Genomic DNA, 10,906 nt, shown 5'->3' with positions numbered 1-10,906 from the left:
TGTTCTTTCTTGTTTATTCTTGTAGATTTAACTGCAGAATTATTTTTGGCAACTTCCAAATTGCCTCCTCCCCTTACACACACAAACAATAACAATCTCATTGTGATTTTGACTGGAATTACCTAGTATATAATAGGCATTTAGTACATATTTGTTAAATATATAAATATGGGAACAATTCACGTCTTTATGGTTAGCCCTTCCAATTGAGAACATGGTATATTACTCAGTCTTTTCAAATCTTTTCAGTTAATGGAAGCTTTGTGATTTTTGTTAATACAGATCCCACACATTCATACAGTTAATGACTTCTAAAATCGTGTAATTTTTCCATTTTCCCCCATATGGGGTCAAACCTTTAACTGAATATCTTTAATGCTAGGACTTAAAAGAATCAGAAAGACGATTTAAATGTAGAAAAACATACCCTATGTAATGAGGTTAAGGACCTGGGTTTATTGAGCTTAGAATAAATGACTAAATTGAAACTGAATACCTGTCTTCAAGCATTTGGTAGTGGCCAGCTTTCCTTCAGCTCTGCCGAAAATACAAGAAAATGAACTAAGTGAAGTGTGAAGAATTTAGATTAGAGATTGCAAGCTGGCCGCACGAAGCTACATCGGCCCTCAAAAACATTTTATTTGGACTGCACAGTGTATTTTAAAAGTTCAAATTTATTGCAAAGTTAAAATTTGGGGAGATTTCATATACAAATTTGGATTTCCAGCTTTTCTAGAACCCCTGTGCCCTAGTTTCTGATGGCAGCCGATGGCTGGAGTTGAATTGCTGTTGTCCTCTTTATACATCTATGAGCTCTTTCTGGTTTTCCAGTTAGAACCTAGTCCTTTTCTTGTTACCTGTCTTGCCCCTTAGGTATTAAGTTTGTAACCTCGATTTAAACAGTAAAGGACGAATTGCATTGCACGTAGGTTGATATGGTTCTTACTTGTCATTTTGGTATTGTTTTTAAAAGATGGTTTAAATATGGTCCTGGCTGACCAGTGGGAAGTGAACTAGATGACTTCCTAAGGTTGTTTCTTGTCACTGTGATTCCATGATCCTGTTAGAATAGTCCAGTGCTTCATAAACTCTTTCTCTCATCGCACATGGTCATAGACTCTCAGAGTTAGAATGGACCCCCTGCAACACAGGTAGGCCACCGAGGGTATACTTCATCTGGCATTCCTCCATGGGCACAGGAAATTTGCAATCTGTAGTGGAGGGGCATGCTTGAACAGTTAGCAGTTCAAACAATGAGCTACCTCATTTAGAAGGCTTATTAAAAATCTATGTTTCTTTTATGTGTAGTTATTTAAAGATGAGTGAAGGGTTTTGCAGAGAACTTTGAGTTTTATAAGTATACAGTATTATATCATTCTTGTCATTATGCATGGTCTGGCAGAGTTATGATTGTGGGAACCATAGTTTTGAATATCATTTCATCTGTGCTTGCATATTATCTAAACATGATTTTCATATTTAATGTTAAGGGCATATTTTTATAAACAAAAAAGTGGGAAAGCAGTATGGGGAAGAAATCGGAAGTGATAATTTCTCAATTGTTTTTATTATAATTTTTGTCTGCCCTGAGAAGCTTTCTCATTCAATGTTAACAATCTCTGATGGATCCCGTAGATAATAAAATTAATAGCACATGTGTCCTTTGGTATTACCTACAAAGTCAATAGGGTAACAGGTAGAAAATGTTTTTTTCTAAATAGATTTGGCCTCAGATTAATTATTTTATTCACAGTTGTATTTTTTTTTAATGGAACTAGCCAGTTTGCCCCATTTGTTTTGGCATCAAATAGACATAGCTTTCTTGTGACTCAGAGTCTGGTACTGTCCTTATTTAGGGACATGAAATGTTATCTCAAGGGAACCTTTTTGGAGTCTCTAAATGTCTTGGGTAATAAGCGAAATTTTTAGCCCAGGACCAAATATTCCACTTACCCACCCAAATTGCTTCCCAGTTGTGGTCTTAGCCCAGGATCCTGTGTGTGTGTTCTTAAACTTGTGACAGGACTCTTGGTTTTTGGTTCCCACAGAACGACCCCTCTCTCCAACTCCACCGGTCGCCAGCAATAGCAAAGGTCACACTGAGTCCTCAAACATGTTTAAAAGGGCCCCATCAAGCTTTCCAAAGGCCCTGTCTTATACTTAGTCTTGCTTTATGTTTTAAGTGATGGTGTCAAGCTCATGATTTCTCTACCCTTTCTACCCCAGGCCTTCTGATAAGGACAGTATAACTCTCTGAATGGATGCAGTTTTGGAGGTTGTGAATTATAACTTCATTTTTCCTGAATGAAATAGCTTTAAAACACACATGTTCTGCACCTTTTATGTGTGTTATATGTTCCTGGTCTAGTCTGCCACCCAAGACATTGTCAGTACTTGGTAGATATCAGCCTCTTTCTTCCTGTCCTCTTATTAAATTGCAATCAAGTCTTCAGATGGAGAATGAGAACTGACTCATGACTTCAGTCTGGTCACATGTCTAAACTGGCATGTGGTACAGAGCTACTTCCAGTTTAGCACATAGTAGTCCAATTGTGACCAAGTGTTCTTTCTTAAAGCAAATGTGAGACCACTATCCAACCTAGTTAAGTAAGTTAGCTTTTGCCAAAATTTTAAGCATCTACAAATTTAAGATTTGATTTCTTCGAAATTATCTTTGGGACTAAATCTTCAAGTCACCTGTATTCCAGACTTTGAATTGTAATTATGCTTTAGTTTGAACTTGTGGTTTCCTGTAGCAGTTAAAGGAGAAGTCAAATTAATAAATGACTGGCATTCTAAAGGAGCATCCAGGTTGAAAATTTGTATTTAGGGAACTGAGATTTTTTTTAAATAGTTCAAATTTAGAATGAGGGTAATTCTCTCTTTAACAGTTGAGTTATTTAAAAAAGGGAGAGGGAAATTATTTCAGATTAAAGGAGATGTAAGAGAATATATCTCTTAAAACCCGTAATATTTGGTTGACTCCTAGTTTAAGGGAAAATCAGTTATATACATTTTGGGAAAGTTGGAGAAATTTGAATATGGACTGGTTATTTGAGCAATAATGTCCTACTCAGTAGCGATAATAGTATTTTGGTGATATAGGAACATCTCCTTGCTGTTTGGGAATCTATGCTCACATGTTTAGGAGTAAAGTTTCATGATGTCTAATTAGTTTGAAATGGTTTAGCAATATGTATATGAAATATGGCAGAGTATTAACTATTATTGAATCTAGATGATGTGAGTTCATGGCACTATTTTTTTTTCTCCTTTTCTGAATGTTTGAAATTTTTTGTAATTGTGTGAGTGAGGATACTAATGAAGAGGTCACCTTGAGGGAGAGAAGTCTCGAGGGGCATGATAGAAGTCTCGAGGGGCCTGCCTTGTGGTTTGCGAGAGGCTTGCTGGAGGAGAGCCACGCAGGTGGCGGGTGGAGCCCACTAGGAAGCCACGCTCACCTTCCAGGCTGTCCTGATAGCTCAGCAGACCACCCGGAGGCATTTTCACAGGCTCCCCCGTGAATAGCCCATAATAGCCGTGGGAGAGGTCTTTCCACTGTTATGCACCGCGCCACAGACTCCCCTTGGCAGCCGTGGGGAAGCTCAAGTCGCCTTGGCTATGAGTCCTCGGGAAAACAAGTGAGGCTGGATAGTTTTACAGTAAAAACTCTGTGTTGGATATTTGCTCTCAGTGTCTTGGGACTATGAACTATAACAACCCAAATAAATGACCACTCCCTTAAAACACATTACTCATTGGAGCACGGTACTACTTAAAACTAATCTACTGCCTTGCGAAGCCAAGATGGAATTTGTTCAACTCATATTTGAGTTTTTTTCCCTTGTAATTTTTGCCTTTGTATTTATGAAGCCTGTGAATTTCTAATAAAGGCATTTTGGAGCAGTTTACTTTAGACAGACCATGAAATAAAATAGTAGCAGAACTCTGGTTTGTCCTTTCTTTTTCTCATAAACATTACTGACTTCCACCTCATTTTTTTTCTTAGAGACTTAATCTTTGGTGAACAACCAGGTGAGCCAGGAGAAAGTTAATGTGGTAACTAGTCGTCATTTCGGGCTTCATTGTGGCTTTGGAGGTTGTCTGTAGAAGGGTAGAGAGAAGCGCAATAGCTTTTTACAAGGTACAGAATGCAAAAGGTGTCACAGAGACTGGAAACTTTTCGGGCAGCTTGGAGGCCAGGGGAGAAGATGGGATCTTGCTGGTACTGGGTGATCACATGACATCAAGCAATTCAGAAATGTAAATTATTTCTAGAAACGCACATACTCGAAGACTCCTGGTGGAAAGATGCTTCCATTACAGAGACATCCTTCCTTTCACCCCTGTCTCTTCGTATATCTAAAGACAGTCTTCTCAGATTTAGGAAGACCACAATAGCCAGCTAGAAAACAGGCATACTTAAATGTTATTTGCAAGTGCCTCCTAATCTGGGAATACTGTTATCAGGCAATTTTCAAATGGAAAGGTTATCACTTTATGATTTCCATTTGCTTATTTTCCCCCAGTCTCCTACTGACTCAGGTTTTCTGCTTTTAGAACACCAGTGTAGCTGGCGCCCTGAGTAGGGAAAGCCAAGGGCCTCTTGGATTCTTTGCCAAATTGCTGTTTAGCTTCAGAGAGTAGTGAAGCTTTGCCTTAGCCCTGGGTACGTACAGAATCTCAGTGGCCTGCTGAACTCTGTGAAGTCGATTTCATCAAGAGCAGTGATAAGAATGTAGTTCTTTATCACTGCCTGTTATCTGTGAATAAATGAAATACATCTCTCCATGCATTTTAGTTCCGTATGTTTTAGCAGCAGTGATTTTCTCTGTTCATGTATCAGATTTAGTTTGCCATAAGAACTGACACAGTACCTTTTGTGTTTCATCTCTTTTCAAGTTTCTCTTTAAACAATAGTTTCATGTGACCAGTGGAATTTGGACTAAGCAGGTGCAAATCTTTTTTGCATGTTAAACTTGCTATTTCTGTTGTAGGTACCATTAGGCCAGGTTTTCCATTGGAACCACTAATAACAAGATGCCAGTTTAGGAATGATTCCTTTTTAACATAATCCTATCCTACGTATGGCAAGTATAGGGGGCAATGTTTCAATAAATTTAGTTCTTCTAATTTCAGTAATAAATCACTTATAATCTGCCTTAGACTGCTTTCATTTTCTCTAGGAGAAGGTGTCATATTGAAACTTTATTGTTTAGCAGTCTGAATAGGATTTAGTTATCACTCAAGAAGTATCTCCATATACCAGGTTTCCTGAACTCAGAGCTGTAGCTTTCATGGTCAACTTTAGATTTAGCCCCTTCCTGATAGGAACATTTTATTGCTGGAGATTTTGTACAGGAAGAAGATTTTCGAAATTTTAAACATGCCATTTGAATCTTAACCACCTAGAGCTATAGACCAGCAAAAGCAGAATGACTTAGTTAGATAACTGCATTTTTTTTGTTGTTGTTGTTCAGTTCTTTGGAAAACTCATATAATAAATCATTATTTGAAAAATTACTTTTAAAATTTGCCAAATGTTTTGTGAGTCCCAGATTGTTAAGGACGTCTCTCTTACAGCCCCCCTCCACCAGCAGTAGGACAAATAAACAGATGCAGAAGTGACTTCCACTCTCTCAGTGACCTAAAGAATGACGTATTTGTTTTAAAACACTCAAAGCAATGCCAGCAGTGTGTATATTTTGTCTGACATTTTAAGCAGAAGGAAGCCACATGACTGAAATGCAATCCATTTGCAAGTCTGTTAGGAAAAAATATATTTCATCTCAGTAAATCTTGAGATTATCCCTTCATAGATGTCGCTGTTATTTCGCGATGCATGTGACTAAAGCAATTTTGCTGTCAGAGACATAGCTTGTTTAGACAGCATTGAGTCTCTGTGCTCACTGATGTCCTGGATCTTTCTACAGGAGTGTTGGAAGGATACTGAATGTAAAAGTGGAGACATCTTTAATTGTGTTTTTTATATAAGTTATTTCAGAACAATCATAGTCATGGAGTTTGGAGGGTCTGATGGTCCCGGAGATGACTTTTTGCTACTCTTGGCCCCTCTAGTTTCCCAGATAAAATCAGATCAGAAGCTGGGGACCCTCACTTCGCTTTGGTGGGCCTTTTACTTCTGATTCTTCCACTGAATACTTGAGTGCATTAACCAGAAATAGTTTTACTTGATCTTTTCAGGAAAATCATCAACAGAGTAGTTTATACCTGGAGGGAAGCTGGAAGAGAAAGAGGGAAAGAGGAAGGAATTACGCTGGCGCTTTCGGTGAATCATCTGAAATTCTCTTGCCACCCTATAAGATGAATGATAATGCCATTTTCACAGATGGCATTTACTCTTTTGGATGCGGCTTCTTTCACTTAACATTATGTCTGCGAGATTTATTTCTGTTATTGCCTGTAGTTGTAGCTCATTTATTTCTAGAGGCCATGTCGTATTTCACTCTGTGACTATCTATATCCTCATTTTTAAAAATTTCTACTGTTGATGGATATTTGCATCGATTCCAATTTGAGACTATTGTGACGAGTGCTATCGTGAACACTATACATTCATGCTTAAAGTCAGCTTTAGATACTCGAGCATTTTTTTGAAGTGGCTGTACCAATTTGTACTCCTGCCAGCAGTATACCAGAATTCCAGTTGTCCTATGTTCTTGTCAACACTTACTGTTCTTTTTCATTGAGGCCATTCTGGTGAGTTGGAGAAAAATTTTTTTGACTCATATGGTATTGCTTTTCATCTCATTCTATATAAAGACTTTGCCATACTTGAATTAGAATAATGTATTTACAGGCAAAATATACCCATCTTCAAATAGGTCTTAAACAATTATTTTTGTGAATTGGTAAGTAATGAATGTCAGAAGGTAGCTAAAATCTACTCTCAAGCTCAGACTGAATTAATCTTCTCATCTGAAAGCCCTATTTTTCAGATGTTAGACCTCCTCATTTATTTAATTTTACAGATGAAGTGACAGAGACATTTCATGGAGTAGGGACTGTTCCAGGAGTTCTGAGCAGCCCTCCTGGAAGAGCCAAGATAGTAATGTTCACCCTTTTCTCTGAAGCAAGGCCCTCTGTTGATTCTTTTATTCATTCATTTGCTAAATAACTATCGAATGCTTATTGCATGGCAGGCACTGGGCTGGGCCCCTAGGACTCAGCGCCAGATAGGCTTATAAACTCTTGATGTCCTCCTTCACTTTACAGGTTATGGCTTTCAAATCACAGCCTATTTCCTCAAGAGAGGGATACGCCTTCGCTGCATCAGGGGCACACAGAATGCTGGTAAGAAGCTGATTTCTTGGGTTGTCAAGTATTTCACACAATCACCTTACCCTAGAAAAGGGATGAGCATTAAGGACTGGAGAGTCTCGCTTCATTGCTTTCATGTCATTGAGTGTGTCCAAACATTTGTGATTTTTTTTTCCCCAATTCATACTGTGTAAATTGCCTACCTGAGAATGGTGAGCTGGGCCACACTTTGCTGATGCATCTCAGCACTTTCATTGAGTTTCCAGAGTGACACGACACAGAGTTGAACCGTGAATCATTTCATCCTTGTCTGTGCACGCCAAGGCAGTGGGATATGGAGCAAGTGCATGTTCTTTCCCAGCCCAGAGCTGTCAGCCTCCCCTAGGTGTGTGATGAGGCCAGTTCCCCCCTCGCTTCTCCAAGTCAACATGTCCACTGGGGAAATGATGTCACGCTTGTCCACCAACACCAATGAAGTCAAAGGCTAATGACTGTTCTCCAAGTTGATCTGAGCATTGGAAAGAAAATTTAGCTCAGCTTCCTTGGACAATTTCAGTATATATATAAGATATGAAACAGGGACTTTAATAATTAGCTGTATGGAAGTATGTTCCTGGAATCTTCACAATCATCTGAACTTTCTTAACTCTGTATGTTGCTCAAATATACTACTCTCTTAACAGGCCTTCCACTTTGTTCAAGTTCTCTTGGTAAAATAAGTCAGCTAATCTTGTCTCTCAGACTGACCATATCCCTCATGGTATGGTCATTACATATATCTTTATTTAAATATAAAAATAATACAACTCTCAATTATGACCTAAACAGAGTAAAGACGTATAGAAGTTGCTTTCTGTTAATACGTGGCACCAAAATGTTTAAAATATGCCATTCCAGCACTCTTATTTTTTCAGAGGAAGAAATGCAAATACAAAACAGAGGAATTATTTGATAGAACTGATCATTTTGAATTCTAATTCTGATCCACTAATGAACTACTGTGTTTCAATTTTATGATCTGGTGGGGGCAGAGGTGGACAAATTATGAATTCTGTGGCTCAGTTTTCCCTTCAGTATAGTGGGAAGCAGATCACTTACCCCTTACTTCAATAAGATATTTTAAGAACTAATGAATAAATTTTAACTGCTTTGCTAATTTTGTTCTTCTGGCTTTTGAAAGTCCATCCCTAGTCACGTAGCCAGATACAATATACACATAGTTTGAGTTTAAACACACCCAAGCCCCCACCTGGAATGGGGGTTTTCTATATGAGGAGGAGTAGTTGGGAATAAGATCCCAAGTTATCTAACAGGTTAGGCCCCACTTATGGAGGGCTTTGAATGTTGGACGTTGGGGAGCCACGATAGGCTTTTGAGCAAAGCCCTTTTTTAGGGTGTTAACCTGCTGTGTTGAGTAGGACGAATTGGAATAGGGAGAGTGACTGCCAGGGAGACAGCAGTGGTCCAGGGAGTAAGCAGAAAGCTGTTACTGGAGTAACTCATTAGGCCTTTTGGTATAATTTAACCTAGCCAGGCAGTATAAGGTGCTAACTCTATTTAAATTGTGTGTCTGCCTAATTGACAACATCATGCTTGGCTTCCAAGTGGTGCATCAGATCCAGATATGTTACTACCTCAGTCATTGCTATCATGTGCAATGTATGTAAAAGGCTTCATTTACCTGACTCATAATATCTATCTTTTCAAAAATTGGTCTCATCTAAGAAGGAAGCTTTCTCTTTTATAAAAATGACTTTATTTCCATTACAAATAGGATAAATGTGTATTATAAAAACATTCAAGCAAAACCAAGTATAAAGAAGGGAGAAGAGCTGCCTCCCCATCCACCCAGAATGTACACTGTTAGCATCAGCTAAACATCACTCCAGACATCACTCCAGGGGAAGGTGGAGGCTGGCGAATGAGTAGATGGATGGATAGACAGGTGAGAGAAGGAAAGATCCAGATGGCATTACCATTTTGTATTCCTTTCATTGAATGTTGAGGAGTCCAGTTCAGTGATTCATTCAGCCTTCCCCACCAGGAAGTTAGTGGTTTGTTTTAAGAAGCTACAATAATAGATTACTATGACTATGGTGTGGTTATATCATCTTCACTATTGTCTATTTAACCATTTCCTTAATGGTTTGGTCATTCATTCCTAGGAGAAGCTGCTCTTTACATAGCCTGATTCAGACTGGGAGTTTGCCCTCCAATGTAGGGGACCTCTTTCAGACCAGCTGGCCAGGGAGATGATAAGTAAACTAACTAGTAAAAATGTTCATGGGTCACATTTTTAGATTTTACCTAATATTCTTCCTCTTGCTCTATAAGTCCACACACTTATTGGAAGACGTTAATCCTATTTCCCAAATAAGAGTTCTAAATAGAAAATGGCAAACTGATACAGAAGGAGGGCTGCACAGGCCCTGCCTGGGGGTTTTATATGGTGTAATGGTCCAGGGGCTCAGGTGGACCAATTCGCAGCCTCTTCAGCTCTCCCTGGAGCTTTGTGCTCACCCTGCCCTATTGATGGCAAACACTGAGAGGATGGGAGGGGAGAAGGGACGTTTGTCTTATATATACATGCATATTATCATAACTTAAAATGAACAAAAATCTGGGACCAAGCATTTCTGTGTTCATAGTTTTTTGATGTTTTTCCTAACTTGCTTTTCTTCGTTTCTACAGAGCTCCAGGTATTCCCTGACAGATTTGTGGTCTGTGTAAGTCAGCTTGCATTCAGTCATGATCATTTGGCAAGTCAGAATGAAGAATTGGTGCGTATAAACAAAGTTCTATAAACAAATAAATCTGTTTAAATGCTTAGTTTCTGTTAAAAATAGAAAGAAGAATTGTCTGCTGTTCTCATCCAGTAGATAAATGCTCAGTGCCTGTTTTAAGGGAACAAAAATGTCCTACCTATTCTGCATGGCGATATTGATTAATTCTTGCATTTTTTTTTCCTGAAGATCCCTTGGATATTTAGTGTAATCAGCAGTATCTTTTTTATATTGATTTTAAATGAGAAAGCAACACGTCACAAAAACTGATGGTGCTTACGTTAGTGTTTAAATGAAATGAAGCAAGGTCTTTAAATGATACGAAGCAAAATCCGCATGTTTCCACTGGAAGCTTTCATTGGGGTCAGTGGCTTTTGAATTTTATTCCATGGTGAATCACTGACATTTTCTTGAGATCCAGTACTTCCCCCCAGTGTATTATTTCATAGCTGATTAGGGTTAATTCTCTCTCCCTCCCTCCCTCCTTCCCTCCCTCCCTCTCTCTCTCTGTCTCTTTCTCTCTTTCTTTTCTCATGTTAAGTCTTGAGCCCACCAGGGCCAGTTTCTGTTTCATTGGAGTTCTCTATTCAGACAAATAGATAAAGAAAACTTACTCAGCATGTTGCTGCTTACAGGTTTGTCTTTTAAGCTTAACATGTACACATGAGAGAGTCTTCTTGTGTGTATGTGTGTCACAGTCCAATCTACCTGAATTTACTTCTACGTAAACTTTTTTAAAAAATATTTTTGGACATATGACTTGAATCTTTAGCAAACAGAAAAAAAAAATCCAGCAGACGTTAACCCGGCCATGAAGTATGACATGATTATTATGCTTCTAA

The 10,906-nt window shown here is 38.6% G+C and overlaps 1 protein-coding gene across 1 annotated transcript in view; it reads left to right on the top strand.

The window, feature by feature from the left end:
* SLX4IP (SLX4 interacting protein) overlaps positions 1-10,906 on the top strand; it is a 186,191-nt gene that overhangs the window by 158,211 nt on the left and 17,074 nt on the right. Inside the window, exons 5-6 of the mRNA XM_012657196.1 lie at positions 7,237-7,314; positions 9,973-10,061. Coding sequence (XP_012512650.1) covers positions 7,237-7,314; positions 9,973-10,061 — 167 coding nt within the window. The remainder of the gene's footprint in view (positions 1-7,236; positions 7,315-9,972; positions 10,062-10,906) is intronic.

This window comes from Propithecus coquereli, unplaced genomic scaffold (genome assembly GCF_000956105.1).
Source record: "Propithecus coquereli isolate 6110/MARCELLA unplaced genomic scaffold, Pcoq_1.0 Scaffold532, whole genome shotgun sequence".
Lineage (NCBI taxonomy): Eukaryota > Metazoa > Chordata > Mammalia > Primates > Indriidae > Propithecus > Propithecus coquereli.
Note: the sequence above shows the minus strand (reverse complement) of the source record. Positions and strands in the feature narration are given on the sequence as shown.